Source organism: Salmo salar, chromosome 13 (genome assembly GCF_965601325.2).
Source record: "Salmo salar chromosome 13, fSalSal1, whole genome shotgun sequence".
Lineage (NCBI taxonomy): Eukaryota > Metazoa > Chordata > Actinopteri > Salmoniformes > Salmonidae > Salmo > Salmo salar.
This window is the reverse complement of record NC_138303.1, coordinates 40519040-40535304: the sequence shown is the minus strand read 5'-3', so window position 1 is coordinate 40535304 and position 16265 is coordinate 40519040. Positions and strand designations below refer to the sequence as shown.

Here is a 16265-nt window from a genome sequence, read left to right as displayed (position 1 = left end):
GAGTCTATTACAGTCCATCAATCACGAAGATGTGTGATGTAAACAAGGAAGTCGGTGGTGAAATAGAAAGGTTTAAGTCTGTGAGGAGATCACACGGAGCAGGTAAATATATATTTATCACCACTATTTAGTGTGTTATTTGTATTCTAATTTACAACTGTATACTAGATGTATACAGTTAAATATGTATACATATTCTGTATTTTGAAACTCAGCTCAAGACTTCCGTGTAACATTACTTTAGCCCTGGTCAATGTCGTTTCATTATGTAGCTAGCTAGCCTGTTTGCGAATGGTACAGAACGTTTAAATTGACTTTTCTAATGAGTTTAATTGAGGAACAACTGCTAAAAATGTGCTCAAAGTACGTGTTGGACCCATTAATGTGTCTATAATCATAACGTTTGAATTAATTATATTTCTATGTCCATAATACCATATTTAGATGGTTATAGAAAGGCAGGTACTAACTAGTCCAATAATGGACTAAAGGACCTAACGTTACTCATTAGTACAAGGACCTTACATGTTCAGTTTAGAGGCGAATTGGCTCTGACAACCAAAACAGACAAATACTCCATCTAAACATGAATCGATTCTCAATTGCGGTACTGTTCTAGAAACATAAAACCATCTGCTTTCAAATCACATCAAAATATAACATTTCACAAATGCAAAATATAAACTTACTAGCACACTCACACTGTATAAACTGGTTTTAACACAGTATTTTTCAGTGACAACATTGTGAACGTCTTCCATTTACACATATGCCAACCCCTCTTTTTACGCTACTGCTACTCTCTGTTCATCATATATGCATAGTCACTTTAACCATACCTACATGTACATACTAACTCAATAAGCCTGACTAACCAGTGTCTGTATATAGCCTTGCTACTCTTATTTTCAAATGTCTTTTTACTGTTGTTCTATTTCTTTACTTACCTACACACACACAAACACACACACACATACATACATACACACACACACAACTTTTTTTTCACACTATTGGTTAGAGCCTGTAAGTAAGCATTTCACTGTAAGGTCTACACCTGTTGTATTTGGCGCACGTGACAAATAAACTTTGATTTGATTAGGTGTTTGGAGACTCAATAGCTATTGGCTCTGTCTTCCGTCTGTTTTCCATGAACAAGCACTGTAACATGGAAATATGGCCATGTGAGAACCCTAACCCTAGAAAGCTATTTTAAAAAAAAAATTGTATTCTTTAATTTTGAATTCTTCAATTTTTTTTATTTAAAGATGCTTTTCTTATGTTTCCAAAACCATCCTGCAAGACATGCGTTTTAACATTCAGAACGAGCGTTGGGGTTCTTAACAAAACGACTTCGGCTAGAAGATACTATCGTCAATAGGCGCTAAAGGTAGTTAGCGACTATGAATGTCTTAGGCAGGTACATTTTCACCGTTTTTCGCGAGGCAGCCAGTTCGATTCCTGGGTCTGCCGGGGAATAAATAAGTGAGAAGTGAGTTTGCACCTGCATTATAGAAATCCTAGATCCCATCTCCTGCCATTGTGCCCTTAAGCAAGGCCGTTAACCCCCACAACTGATCAACGGGCCCCACAGTATGGCTACCCTCTGCTCTAACCTCTCCAACTTATGTTTGTGTGTCTTTCGGAAGGTTTGGGATAACGCGGAAGTCGAATTTCCTTTTAACCTTGTGTACAATTGAACAATAAAGTGATCTTTGTCTTCTCTGCCTGTTTGCTGTTTGTATTGCTCATTAATATTTCATAGTACTGGGATTGTCTTTGTAACTACCATGTAAATACATATATTTTTAGGAACACTTATGGAAGTGGCACTGGTTTGGTCATTTCTCTTCTCTGCCACATAATCATTGCAGAGCTCCTGTTTCATGCCTCATATAAGCCTACAAAATGGAGGAGAGACACAAAAGGATTCTCCAACGCAATAGGGTCAATCTCGTGAGAGACCTGAACCCATCAGATATGTATGATGGACTTCTGTCAAAAGGAATCTTTACTCAAGACATGATCGACGAGATAAAGGTAAGGTGTGACACTATTCTTCTTGACTATTATTGTCTGTCTTGCAAGAATCCCGATTCATGATAGACATCATCATGATTAGGCTATCCTCATTCCCATGCTTTTGCACACAGCGAAGTCTGGAATTCTAATCAAGTATCATATGCTACTTTCAGTTCTCACAAGCCCATGCCTTGTTCCTCAATTTCAGAGATCAGGAACCAGACGAGACCAAGCCAGACAGTTGGTTCGAGACCTGGAGACTCGTGGGAGTCGGGCATTCCCAGCTTTAATAGAGTGCCTTCGTGAGAAAGGGCAGCACAGCCTACCAGATCTCCTCTTGGCGGGGGAACCACAGAGCCAGCCTCTACCTCTGCCTGTCCATGTCCGGCCAGTCGTTAGGCCTTTGCCAGTTTGTAAGTATGCCTATGTGGTTAAATATAATCTGTGATTCATTGCAATGTCGGTCCATACTACTGAAATGTTCATATTTGCTTTGGATTTTGCTCTATTTTGACAGACTCTCATATGGACACTGTAGTAACCCCTGTCTATCCAAGTCAACCAGTTAGGCCTTTGCCTATTACCCCTGTCTATCCAAGTCAACCAGTTAGGCCTTTGCCTACGCCTACCACTCCCAGTTTATGTAAGTGATCACAACAATTTTCTGTAAGTACTTTGACATATGTCTCTGAATATTCAAGTATAAAAGTGGTGATGTTTATTACAGCCCCTGAAAGGGAGTTTGGAAAACCCAGGGCACCAGGAAGAGTTAGACGTGACAGCAGTATTCAGGTAAGTTATCTTGCCTTTTGGCTCTATGTACTATAGGCTAAATGTAGCATCCGTTCCCCATTGTGGTTATCGACAGTACTCTCCAGCGGAGTTGTTGTATCTCAATTCTGTTGAATTTAACTACACATATTATGTTATATAAATCCACATACTGTATCTTGCCTCGTCAAGATTGCAACAAGTCTAAATTTGAGTGTAACCAGTTCCCTAATTTTATAGTTTGGATATACTGTGGCATCAATGCATGCTTTTCTTTCATGTTCTCTCAGAGTTATAAGATGGATGCCAGCCCCTGTGGACACTGCCTGATCATAAACAATGTCGATTTTGAGCCTCAGTCAGAGCTGAATAACCGCACAGGGTCCAACATAGACTGCGACAAACTGGAGAGAAGATTTAAATCCCTTAACTTTATTGTCCTTGTCAAGAGAAACCTGAAACAGAAGGTGAGGATTTCCTCAGCTACTCTCCTTTATATTTATTCATGTTTAACTTAGATACTGGCCTAATGATCTAATGCTTACATTAATAACTATATTTCAGCAAATAAGGCAGGAGCTATCAGCTTTGTCCAAGAAGGATCATTCACAATATGATTGTTGTGTGGTGATCATGTTATCACATGGGACGGAGGTAAGAGACTCCTTCTATCCTTTTTTCAAATGCATAGAAAGTAGAAAGGTTTGACTTTCAGGAGATTCATAATGTTATTTCATTGCATATTTCTTTAGGTAAGTCACAATCGCTTCCCTGGTGCAGTGCATGGAGTGGACGGGCCCAATGTCCCAGTTCAGCTCATCACAAACTACCTCAATGGTCAGAACTGCCCTTCCCTACAGGGCAAGCCCAAGCTCTTCTTTATCCAGGCCTGTGGGGGAGGTAAGACAACTTCGCTGTAGGAGTTTCTTATGCTTAGTGATCGCTTAGTACTGCTTATGCAGCACTGTAACAATAGTGTTATAAATGTGTTGTAATACTAGTCTGTACACTGGGTTACATCTCCAACAGTGGAGGAAATATTTTGGGGAAACCAGTCTCGCTCTGCCAGTCACCACCCCGGATTTACGTTTGAGAAACCTAGAACTGCTGGAGTACAGGCTAGGATACTAATATGTACAGTACCAGTCAAAAGTTTGGACATGCCTGCTCATTCAAGGTTTTTTCTTTATTTGTACTATTTTCTACAAAGTAAAGACATCAAAACTATGAAATAGCACATATGGAGTAACCAAAAAGTGTTAAACAAATCTAAATATATTTTATATTTGAGATTGTTCAAAGTAGCCACCCTTTGCCTTGATGAGAGCTTTGCACACTTTTGACATTTTGACATTCTCTCAACCAGCTTCACCTGAAATGCTTTTCCAACAGTTTTGAAGGAGTTCCCACATATGCTGAGCACTTGTTGGCTGCTTTTCCTTCAATCTGCGGTCCAACTCATCCCAAACCATCTCAGTTGGGTTGAGGTCGGGTGATTGTGGAGGCCAGGTCATCTGACACAGCATTCAATCGCTCTCCTTCTTGGTCAAATAGCCCTTACACTGACAGTGTCACCAACAAATCACCCCCACACCACCTCCTCCATGCTTCAAGGTGCAAACCACACATGCAGAGATCTTCCGTTCACCTACTCTGCGTCTCACAAAGACCTTATAAACGTATCCTCTGCAGCAGAGGTAACTCTGGGTCTTCCTTTCCTGTGGCGGGCCTCATGAGGGCCAGTTTCATAATAGTGCTTGATGGTTTTGGGACTGCACTTGAAAAAACGTTGAAAGTTCTTGAAATTTTCCTGGATTGACTGAACTTCATGCTGTTTCTCTTTGCTTATTTGAGCTGTTCTTGCCATAATATGGACTTGGTCTTTTACCAAATAGGGCTATTTTCTGTTGGCTCAAACTGATTGGCTCAAAGGCATTAACTTCTTATGGATGGTGGCAGTATTGAGTAGCTTGGATGACTGACATGCCCAGAGTAAACTGCCTGCTACTCACTCCCAGAAACTAAGATATGCATATTATTAGTAGATTTGGCTAGAAAACACTCTGAAGTTTCTAAAACTGTTTGAATGATGATCGTGAGTATAACAGAACTCATATGGTTGGCATAAACCTGAGAAAAAATCCAAACAGGAAGTGGTTTGTAGTTTTTCAAGTGATTGCCTATCCAAACTACAGTGTCTGTGGGGTCATTTTGCACTTCCTAAGGCTTCCACTAGATGTCAACAGTATTTAGAACCTTGTTTGAGGCTTCTACTGTGAAGTGGGGGAGAATAAGAGCTCATTGCGTGAGAGGACTGCCAGCAGGGCATGAGCCTCAGCCATGCATGCTCACGTGAGAGGAAGCTCAGTTCCATTGCATTTCTGAAGACAAAGGATTTCTCCGGTTGAAACTTTATTGCAGATTTATGATAAAAACATCCTAAAGATTGATTCTATACATCGTTTGACATGTTTCTACGAACTGTAATGGAATTTTTTTAGTTTTCGTCTGACCTGCATGTCGTGAATTTGGATTTGTGAACTGAAGGCGCGAACAAAAAGGAGGTATTTGGACATAAAGGATGGACTTTATCGAACAAAACAAACATTTACTGTGGAACTGGGATTCCTGGGAGTGCATTCTGATGAAGATCATCAAAGGTAAGTGAAAATTTATAATGCTATTTCTGACTCTTGTTGACTCCAACATGGTGGATATATTGTATGGCATGTTTTTGTGTCTGAGCGCAGTACTCAGATTATTGCATGGTGTGCTTTTTCGGTAAAGCTTTTTTGAAATCTGACACAGCGGTTGCATTAAGGAGAAGTTTATCTGAAGTTATAACACTTTCATCAACATTTATGATGAGTATTTCTGTAAATTGATGTGGCTCCCTGCAAAATCACCGGATGTTTTGGAGGCAAAACATTACTGAACATAACGCGCCAATGTAAACTGAGATTTTTGGATATAAATATGAACTTTATTGAACAAAACATACATGTATTGTGTAACATGAAGTCCTATGAGTGTCATCTGATGAAGATCATCAAAGGTTAGTGATTCATTTTATCTCTATTTCTGCTTTTTGTGACTCCTCTCTTTGGCTGGAAAATGGCTGTTTTTCTGTGTATAGGCGCTGACCTAACAAAATCATATGGTTTACTTTCGCCGTAAAGCCTTTTTGAAATCAGACACTGTGGCTGGATTAACAAGAAGTAAAGCTTTAAAATAGTGTATAATACTTGTATGTTTGAGGAATTTTAATTATGAGATTTTTGTTGTTTTGAATTTGGCGCCCTGCACTTTCACTGGCTGTTGTCATATCGATCCCGCAAACGAGATTCCAGCCATAAGAAGTTTTAAGAAGGAAAGAAATTCCACAAATTAACTTTAAACACACACACCTGTTTACCTCATGAAGCTGGTTGAGAGATTGCCAAGAGTGTAAAGCTGTCATCAAGGGAACGGGTGGCTTTTTGAAGAATCTCAAATGTAAAATATATTTTGATTTGTTTAACACTTTTTTGGGGGGGGGTTACTACATGATTCCATATGTGGTATTTCATAGTTTTGATGTCTTCACTATTATTGTACAATGTAGAAAATAGTAAAAATAAAGAAACTCTGGAAGGAGTAGCTGTGTCAACTTTTGACTGGTACTGTAGATGGGATGTTACTATGTCTATTACGTTCATGATCTATATCTCTAATAAAGATAATACATTTGATATAACTTGTATAATGTTCTATGCGTTGTGGTCTGGCAGGTGAGAGAGACACAGGCTTTGAGGTGACTCCTGACGAGGATAAGCCTTGTATTGGAGGAACAGATGACCAGACGGACGCCATGCCCATGTCCTCCAGCAGTGACTCTCTGAGCACTCCGTCTGATGAGCCAGACACTAGGGCCACACTGCCCACACCTAGCGACATACTGGTGTCCTACTCCACCTTCCCAGGTGTGTGTGTGTGTGTGTGTGTGTGGGGGGGGGGGGGGGGGTGTTGCTCTCAAATACAATACTTATTTGTGGTGATCAATCGCAAGAAAGTGTCATTAGTATGCCTGTCGCCCTGATGGCTGTTTGTCTGTGTGACTTGAACAGGTTACGTCTCCTGGAGAGATACACAAGCTGGCTCCTGGTATGTAGAAACACTGGATAACATCTTAGAAGACAATGCTGCCGCTAATGACCTGGTCACCATGTTAATGATGGTGAGTTTGTTGTTTTTAATATTGTAAAAAAAAAATGACAATACAGTTAATTTATAGTTTAAAAAAAATGGTATTATAAAGCTGTATTTTTATTTTGAACGGCAGTAAGGATATTCTCTTATGAAGCTATCAATGTTTTTGTTTGTGGTCAGGTAAACCATGAAGTTTCACAAAACTCAGCCAAAGGCCTCTACAAACAGATGCCTGGTTCCTTTAACTTTCTACGCAAACTTCTCTACTTTCAAGTCCCACCCTGCCAGAGACCAATCCAGGCATGACAGCACTCTCAGGAAATATTTGTCTCTTCATGTGCCATTAAAAAAAATATCCTCTATCAATGTTTATTTGGATATGTGAACAAAAGGACCAAGATTGGAATTGTATGTTTGTTCTTTTAAAATGTTATTTATTTTCTTGTTTTTACACTCAATGTTTTCTCTTACAAGATTGCAACGTCTTTGTGACAATCAAAAACATTGTAATCAGTAAAAACCAATGGTTTTCCTTGAAGCGCTCTGCAAAATATGAATCGGTACTGCACCCTCTATAACCACTGTGATTATTATTTGACCCTGCTGGTCATCTATGAACATTTGAACAACGATTTGGCCTTAATGGCCATGTACTCTTATAAACACCACCTGGCACAGCTAGAAGAGGACTGGCCTACCCCGCAGAGGCTGGTTGCTAGCTAGGTTTCTTCCTATGTTCCTGCCTTTCTAGGGAGTTTTTCCTAGCCACCGTGCTTCTGCATTTCTTGCTGTTTGGGGTTTAGGCTGGGTTTCTGAATAACCACTTTCTGCTGATGTAAAAAGGACTTTATAAATATATTTGATTTGATTTGACGACCTTTACTTTTAACCAGAACATCTATTGTTTATAATATCTTGTTTTCATCTTGAGTGATTTAGTTTTAGGTGAATGGGTGTTTAGTGAATGGTTATTAATGTACTATAGCTGAACGTTGTGATGTCCAAATGTAATTGTGTAATGCTCTGTTCTGGTTGTCTTTCTACACAGTTTTTTTAATTTGAAGGTTACCGTTGCATTCACTCAATTTAATGAGATACTGTAGAGTTGACTGACTCACTATGTCTGTAGCCTTAGTCAATTGTCATTTTTAGCTCAGTTGTCCATTGCCCGAATCTAACGATGCAAACGCTAGAATCTATCATTGGAGTATCTTGGCTGGAAGCCATGCACATTTGGCTGCACTAGAGGAGAGAGCTTCTTGGGGAAAGAATTCACACCTAGATATAAATATAGTACTGCCAATGTCTCTATTACATTTGAATACTTCACACAGTAGAAGTTGAAGGATATAATGGTAAGTGTCCAATAGATGGAGTCTGTGAGTCAGATGTTGAGGATTTGGTCTGTGTACATACCATACACAGACCAAATCCTCAACATCTGACTCTATGACACCAAACAGTGTTTCCCGATCTGTGGTCCACAATACATAAAAACCCATCTGTAATGCTGGATGATTTTCATTTATATTCCAAATCACACCATTGTGGATTGAGTCCCGCAACACAAATAATCCTTTGTGATTCTTGAATCCAAGAGAATAATAATATATTTCTTTTATATAGTGCTTTTCAATACAAACAAACACAAAAACAGATGGCAGATTATTGGGTGTTTGGCTTGCACAGTTTAAGATGATAAGGCATCGAGGCAGTATGGAAAAGCAGTTGCTTGAGGTGGGGGAGCATAGATAGTAGGCCTACAGCCAGGAGAAATGTCAGTCAGGCCACAAGAGCTCTTCCTCTACGATGTTCAGCTCATCTCTGTAGGTAGGCTGGATCGTCAACTCCCCAAAGTGTATCACCCGCCTGGGTGACGCTTCGGCGACTGTAAAAGCGCCAGATAAGACCACCACACCTTGGTAGTATCCAGGAACAGTCCTTTCAAGTTTTATTAGTCGTATGTACAGTATACACATGGTATACACTGAACAATAAAATGGTTACTTGCAGGTTCCTTCTTGACAATGCAACAACAATAAGAAATAATAAAAGATACAATCACAAACATAAAGTCAAAGGCAGTAGAATATAATAAACATTTTAACATAAGTATAATACAGAAAGGCACAATGTGTGGTCCAATATGTACACGTGCTTTGGGGAAGGGGGGATTGGGGTGTTTAAATTGTGCATTATTAGCAATAGTAAATACACGTCTGGTAGCAGCAAGCCTGTGTGAGTGAGTACATGTGTGCTAAGCTATGGAGAATCAGAGCAGGTGGTCAGTTCAAGTGTTCAGCAGTCTGATGGCTAGTAGGTAGAAACTGTCTCTGAGCCTGTTGGTATCAGTCCTCATGCTCCAATACCATCTGCCCGACGGTAAGGGAGTGAACAGCTTGTGGCTGGGGTTTGAGGGGTCCTTGATGATGCTGTCCTCAGGCACCGTTTCGAGTTGATGTCCTGGATGGGTGGGATCACGGTCCGTCTTCATCACCCACTGGAGAGCCTTGTGGTTGTGGATGCTGAGGAACTTAGGCAAAGGGTGGCTACTTTGAAGAATCTCAAATATAAAAATATATTTTGATTTGTTTATACATTTACATTTAAGTCATTTAGCAGACGCTCTTATCCAGAGCGACTTACAAATTGGTGCATTCACCTTATAATATCCAGTGGAACAACCACTTTACAATAGTGCATCTAAAGCTTTTAAGGGGGGGTTAGAAGGATTACTTTATCCTATCCCAGGTATTCCTTAAAGAGGTGGGGTTTCAGGTGTCTCCGGAAGGTGGTGATTGACTCCGCTGTCCTGGCGTCGTGAGGGAGCTTGTTCCACCATTGGGGTGCCAGAGCAGCGAACAGTTTTGACTGGGCTGAGCGGGAACTGTGCTTCCTCAGAGGTAGGGAGGCGAGCAGGCCAGAGGTGGATGAACGCAGTGCCCCCGCTTTATCACTTTGTTTGGTTACTACATGATTCCGTATGTGTTATTTCATAGTTCTGATGTCTTCACTATTATTGTACAATGTAGAAAATATTAAAGATAAGAAAAACCCTTGAATTAGTAGGTGTGTCCAAACTTTTGACTGATACTGTAGGCGTTACTCTTGTCCAGATGTCATGCCATGTGAATAGCGATGGAAATGGCATGTTCTGTGGATCTGTTGGAGCGGTAGGAAAATTGGAGTGGGTCCAGTGTGCCTCGCATGCACTACGGACGAGCCTGTAGTCTCTCATCCTGCACACCGCTTTCATCGTCCTAGGAACTGGGGCAGGTGAAAAGCCAAGGAAGAGCAGAGGAGCCAGCTCTAACCCTAGAGCCGATCACAATTTACAGTATGTATTTTTGTGTTCATATAACGGTGGCGTGCAATGCAACTTTAGCACCTGAATTCCATGTAACTTTGGTTCCACATTACCCTGACTAATGCATATGCATTACATGCAGATATAATGCAATTATAGTGTAGTTACATCGTATTACACTGTACTTACACTGTACCATGCATGCCTATGTAACTACACATATCTCTTCTGTTAATCAGTGCTGTTGCAGCCTTTGAGAAGGAGTGGAAACATAGTGGAACAAGCTGCAACTGAAATGCCAGTGTTAAACTCTTAATTGACAGCAGCTGCTCAGTGTGAACTCTTGAGATGGAGGCGTTCTTTGTACCAATTGTGGATATAAATGAGCACAAACATAAATCCACTGTCAGTAAATGCTCTCTCTGTAAGTGTTCAGGGGATGGAGCATGGGGTTGAAAATACCCAGACCTGGCCTACTTGCTTCAGGCCTAAAGGTTATTAGACTTAATAGTTAATCTGTAGGCTCGAACTGTTAGAGCAAGTCTCTTTTTGTTTGCAATGGTGTCCAGTAACACAATTTTTTTCAGTTATTGTTAAATTGTTACTCTAGGCTTACACTATTATCATTTTCGAAAAGTACTTGCTTAATTATGGTTTTGTGTATTGATTTCATGAAGAATAGTATGTTTGTAATGTACTGTTAATCACATTAATTCGTTATCTGATATGCAGTGGAGAAACGTCATCAAGCCTTCATGATGGGCCACAAGGGCAATTGATTCAAGGGCAACTGATTTGAGATCAACAGAGGGCGCCGATGTGCAGACTTCACCAGCATCAAGGTAGGTCTAAACCACTGGTGCAAACTTTCCACATAGGCCTACAGACTACAGTAATTTCAACTGGAATAGTTAATGCTTTAAAGGTAAAGTGATCCACATCGCGTAGTATCAAAACAGCTCTTCCCCCAAACCACTTTTGGTTTGGATGGTGGTTATGCATGACAAAAGCGAGCCACACGTCTTTGGCGGGCATGAGAGTAGGTCTAAAATACATGCCAAGAGGGCATCGTTCTGTGACCAGTCAAGTGATTAGGAAAAAGTACATTTGCATCCGAGTGGATTTTAAATTGGTGAGACATTTAACGTAATTATGCATAAGTATTAATCTATACATTAAATCCAATTTATGATCCAATTCAATTTGTTCTTTTAACTTTGTAGCCTAAAACACATTTTGAACCAATGTGGTTGTTTTAAAACTGTAACGCTAAATATGTTCTGTGTAGCGTCTCCTCACGGAGTGATTAAGACTGCCTATCAGCAGCACTCCCTGAATTCCATTCCGTCTTTTATGCAGGGAAGTGGCTCGTGTGTCTCAATAGCGTCAGACTTCCCAGTGACTCACTGACTTGCGCTCGCATTACAAGTCGAAGTTTTGAGTGCAAAGGACAGTGGGTCCGAAGTGACGCAAACCGATCTATCTATTTCACGGCACTTTTGATAAATATTTTTGTTCTGTTTCCATAACAAAACGCACAAAGGGATAATTTTCTGTTGATGAAGTCCCACCGCGTGTGGGACGTAGAAAGTGTAGAGGTGCACCTTTATATTACTTCAGTGGCCAGAAGTGAAAGACCTTGATTTTCCTTTCCCCAGCATTTGCAGCCTGTGCTGGGTTGGTGGAACATGGGCACGCGGATCCACAAGGTCTCTGGACTTATCGTCTCGTTGATATTTACCTGTCATCTGGTGAATGTAAGTTATTTTTTGCATACTTTTATTTTGAAGTTTAATTTATTTCTGGGGAACAAGCTTTTGTAGATCATCTGCTCTAGTGCTCACACCGTTGCACGCACAGCAACCTTATTTATTTCCCAAAGAAAAGAAACGTAGTTAATTCTTTTCAAAACGTTATTACAAAATAAGAAACGTGTTGGCTATTTGTTTCTTGAGTGTTTCAGTTCAAGTGTTTTTACATATACCATAGTTGAACATATATAATTCTCCACACACTAATTATACTTTTCATAAAGATGCTGTAAAAAGTAATGTGACAAACTAGAATCTCTAGTGGAATAGAGCTGATCTAATTCTGTCCATAGAAACAGTCTATTCATAGCCTATCTGGCGTCTACATGCTTTAAAACTTTCTCAAACTTATGTCTGAATCACACTCACTTCACTTGAAACACTTCAGGAAAATTGGCAATATTTGACCATAATTCCATTATTTGCAAAATGATGCAATGGTAGCTAATTTAATTCACTTGGTACCCAGAAGGAACGGATTATTACGTTTATTAAATTATAGGTGGTAGCTGCAGACAATAAAGGTAACCTAGGGCTACATAAAACAATGATGGAATGGTAGTGAAAGAAACTGGTCCGCATCTAGAATTGGTTGCTTATCAGTGACTGTGCAATAAAATCAACGGTAACAGCATCTTGGGGGAAATACTGGTGTCTATAACATATCTTCATTGTGTCAATATACTTTGATCATGCCACTTGTTCTTGTATAAATATTCATCAGTGTACTTTTCAACTTGATAAAGACCTTGTGCTAGTGACAATGTTTTCGATTCATTCAAAGTGGTCTATGAATATCTCTTCAGACAGAGCTTCACAGTCCTTGGATCATAAGGCTAACGCATAAGATGTAGCCTGGCCCTGCATTCAAGTGATGTGAATTGTAAGAGATGTCATTTTATCCAACATTATGAGAATAATTACTAGACTATAGCCGAGATCATGTCTGGTTTCTCGCCTATTTGTTCTCTAACAGAAACATCTGTCTCTGTCTGCCTGTCTGTCTGCTACTACTCTGTTTTTAATTTGATCAAAAGTGAAGCCTTTTCAGAAGAGCCCACTGTAAGTCCTGTGGTTTACATGACGATAATGGAAAGTGTGGTTGTTGTCATGTCCAATTGGCTGAAGTATGTGGTTATTCTGTTTCGGGTGCATTTTTCAAGCATATCATCAATCGCTATCAAAGATCAACTTATTTTTGGGGTCTCCATTTGGCAAGAATCTGATACATGTTGACTCAACTGCTTGTTGGTAATGGCAGATGGCCTCCATAGTTTTACAAGTAACCTCGATGACAATAGCAGCATAATTGAATTATCTGGGACAAGGAGCTGTATCTGTTTCTAGCGTTTTGACTCTGCACTGTGACAGGCTTGACACTTGATTCAATTAAGCACACGTATTGATGTTAGTATAGGGCCCCCTTCACTCGACTTGTTGCAGATAAAAGGCTGTGCTTGATGTCATAATATATTAAATTCCAATGTACCAAATAAAAAAATAAAAAAGTTAAATGGGTTTCCATTGCATTTTCAACTCTACTGATGGTTTCTCACAAAATAATGTTTGCGTTATATAGCGAGTGTGTCCACAATGGTATTGGCACGTGCGCTCTAGTCAACTGCCCGCAGATACAGTGCAGGTATAGCCTACATATATGATGAGATTATTATGGACAAAAGCCAAGCATCAATGATCATGTCACCAGAATAAGACCCTTGATATTTTCTGTAAAGGATCCTCAAGATCATCAACTTTCACTTTCACAACCCTGTGAAGTTCATCATAATTTATTTCATCTATAGCCTACTAAACTGCATTGTTTCCCGACGAGTCGTAGTGGAAGGGTCACACAACATGTCATCGTGTGACTGCAAGTTTACTTCGATGTAATGGTTATTATATAAATATTTGAGCGTAAAAGCGTTTCCACCGACATTTCTCGCATAATTAATTTTACAGACAAAAAGATCCCGCATAGCATATTTTGTTTTGTCGACATTTGGAAAGTTTACTGACAAATGTTCTGTTTCCACCAGGCAGTGTCATTACATTTTTTTTTATCTGACATGTACTTAACTCGCATAAAAAGGTTGGATGGAAACCTGGTTAATGTCAATAAAAGTCAATAAAATAGCTCATAACAGTTGAACAACTCAATCAACTCCTCTCATCCTGCCATTATCCAGCAATATCTTATGTTGGGGATAATTTAAGTGAAAGGGTTTTATTGTTAACACACTGATGAAGCCACCAGCATCTGTCCAGGGTAGTCGACTCAGGGCCAGGGTTTCTAATCTTGTTCTCTGCCTGTCCTGACCATAGATATAGAACATGGCATGTCTCTATGATCCTGACACCCTGTCCTTCTCATGATAATACGAGCAGTTTGGAGTTTGGAGGCCGCCTTGTTTTCTGGTTGTCTGACATCAGAACCGTGAGCACTGCTGACTATTTTGGCTCTGTGAGCCCTCCGTCCCGGTATAGAATGCCACAAGTGTCCCCTGACTTCATTGGTCGTTGTGTGTAAGGGGGAGGTTGCCCTGGATTTCTGAGCCCATATACAGCCTGTATGTCCATTGTCATAAACTTGTTCTTTTTTAATCCTGTAAAACGATCCCCTTCTAACTCTTATGTAACATCTTGATATAGCTAGTGATACAGTCCAGGGTGTCAGGCCATGCTTTGTGTCAGGCCATGTGGTATATTAAGTAAGCGATTTAGTCTGTTTCTGTGTGCTGCTGCTTTGTCACCCCAGATCTGTCTCTGTGTTGAGATTTAGATGCATGGATCCAAAGCCAAAATGACCACATACAGTATTTCAGTGAGTGAATATCAACGGCTCAGTGATTTACCGTGTTTCATCTTTTTGCCTGCTCACCCAGTTTTCTATATTCAATCAAAAATAGAGACACCTGAAACTGATTAGCAATAATACGTTTTCTATTGGCTAGCTACCTGTTGTTCACTGCACAGCAGTCAAGATTCACACAATAAGGCCCCCACCCAGGGTCCCTGGTGCACTGCAGTGCAAACAGCAGTTTAGAAAGTTGGGCCTCAAGAATTTGAGCTAATTGGGTGAAGACTTGGCTTGACAAACATTGCATTGTTGACTTAGTTCTGCCCCCAGGAGGCAAAGGAGGCCATCTTGTCTCCGAGGACAATGCTATCCTGAAGTGGCTGGCTTGCCCAGGCCTCCTCAAACATATTTAGGCGCACACACACACACACACACACACACGCAAACACATGCACACACATACATACACACACATGGAGGTGCACATATGGAGTGCAGCAGGCACTATAGGTAGTGGAGGCAGCATTTATTTACACTGCAGTAGAAGTGAGGTGTGACAAATGGGGCCTGGGTGGACCAGAGGCCACAGAGGTTAGGACTCTTTTTTCATAGTTCACAGTATGGGCCTCTTCATGATTTATTCACACCAGAGTTTGCCCTGTGCCTTGGGGGTACACATTCCCATTCAGGGTTCCCATGCAAAATTGTACTCTTCATCTTGTTTCAAGTTGATTCTGAAGCCTCAAGCATCTAATTTTACAATGTATTCATTCTCTCCCACCATTCTTACTCATTCGTCGGAGAGCATGAAAATAGTGTTTGTGCGCAGAGTATTTGGCACTCACAGTTAATAAAGCAGAAAATGCTTTGTTTTGTCACGCCGCTCTACAAACAAACCTCTTATATTTTTTATTCACAATGCAGTGTGCTTTGCGGTTGTGGTTGTTATGGGGAACGTGTGCTTCGCTTTCATGTGTGTCGCATCCGTGTCAGGCGGAAGGGCAGACTCCAAACACAGCTGCACCTCAGCTGGTACAGCAGGACTGAGCATGTGCTGACATGAGCAGAAGCAGCATAGCCTGCTCCTCTCCTAGTGCCACCTTGCCTGATGCAACGGGAGACCCTAAAAAACCCTGTTTCCCCTTCTTTCTTCATCCCTCCCTATTCTCTCTCCCCTAGATCTTTGCTAGGCTCTTTTTTTTGGAACACGCATCATCCAAAACTATTATGTCACACTTCAGTATGTTGCTGTGACAAAAATCTTGCTCTCTTCATCCCTCGTGGAGTTATGTTAGATCTTGGCTGACCCATGACCTATGTTTTAAGTGTAGGACAAGGGCTACAATTATCCTAAAATATAAATGTC

General features: G+C 40.5%; 2 protein-coding genes across 21 annotated transcripts in view; both read left to right on the top strand.

Moving 5' to 3' along the window:
- Positions 1–18: 18 nt before the first annotated feature.
- LOC106567147 (caspase-9) lies at positions 19–10043 on the top strand. Of its 2 annotated transcripts, none has more exons than XM_014136108.3 (11): positions 19–102; positions 1875–2040; positions 2231–2435; positions 2540–2665; positions 2750–2814; positions 3084–3260; positions 3358–3447; positions 3546–3693; positions 6564–6755; positions 6900–7009; positions 7162–10043. In XM_014136108.3, exons 2-11 carry the CDS (start codon positions 1909–1911, stop codon positions 7285–7287), a joined length of 1371 nt encoding a protein of 456 aa, XP_013991583.1. In that variant the 5' UTR covers positions 19–102; positions 1875–1908; the 3' UTR covers positions 7288–10043. The 2 variants fall into 2 exon arrangements, with proteins under 2 accessions (XP_013991583.1, XP_013991584.1); XM_014136109.3 differs by having other exon boundaries at positions 34–102; positions 1813–2040.
- A 1628-nt stretch (positions 10044–11671) lies between these two features.
- The window catches only part of LOC106567148 (basement membrane-specific heparan sulfate proteoglycan core protein), a 162648-nt gene continuing 158054 nt past the window's right edge, over positions 11672–16265 (top strand). For 10 of the 19 annotated variants that reach the window (XM_082960077.1, XM_082960085.1, XM_082960082.1 and 7 more), the window contains exon 1: positions 11672–12045. In XM_082960077.1, coding sequence (XP_082816203.1) covers positions 11977–12045 — 69 coding nt within the window. In that variant the 5' untranslated portion in view covers positions 11672–11976. The remainder of the gene's footprint in view (positions 12046–16265) is intronic. The other 9 variants (XM_082960091.1, XM_082960090.1, XM_082960089.1 and 6 more) reach the window with 1 other exon arrangement.

Excerpts from the sequence above, each read along its gene's own strand:
- LOC106567147 (XM_014136108.3), top strand. The coding sequence starts at position 1,909 with ATGGAGGAGAGACACAAAAGGATTCTCCAACGCAATAGGGTCAATCTC. Across the intron at positions 3,261-3,357 it reads AGAGAAACCTGAAACAGAAG|CAAATAAGGCAGGAGCTATC; the intron begins GTGAGGATTTCC and ends ACTATATTTCAG. Across the intron at positions 6,756-6,899 it reads GTCCTACTCCACCTTCCCAG|GTTACGTCTCCTGGAGAGAT; the intron begins GTGTGTGTGTGT and ends TGACTTGAACAG.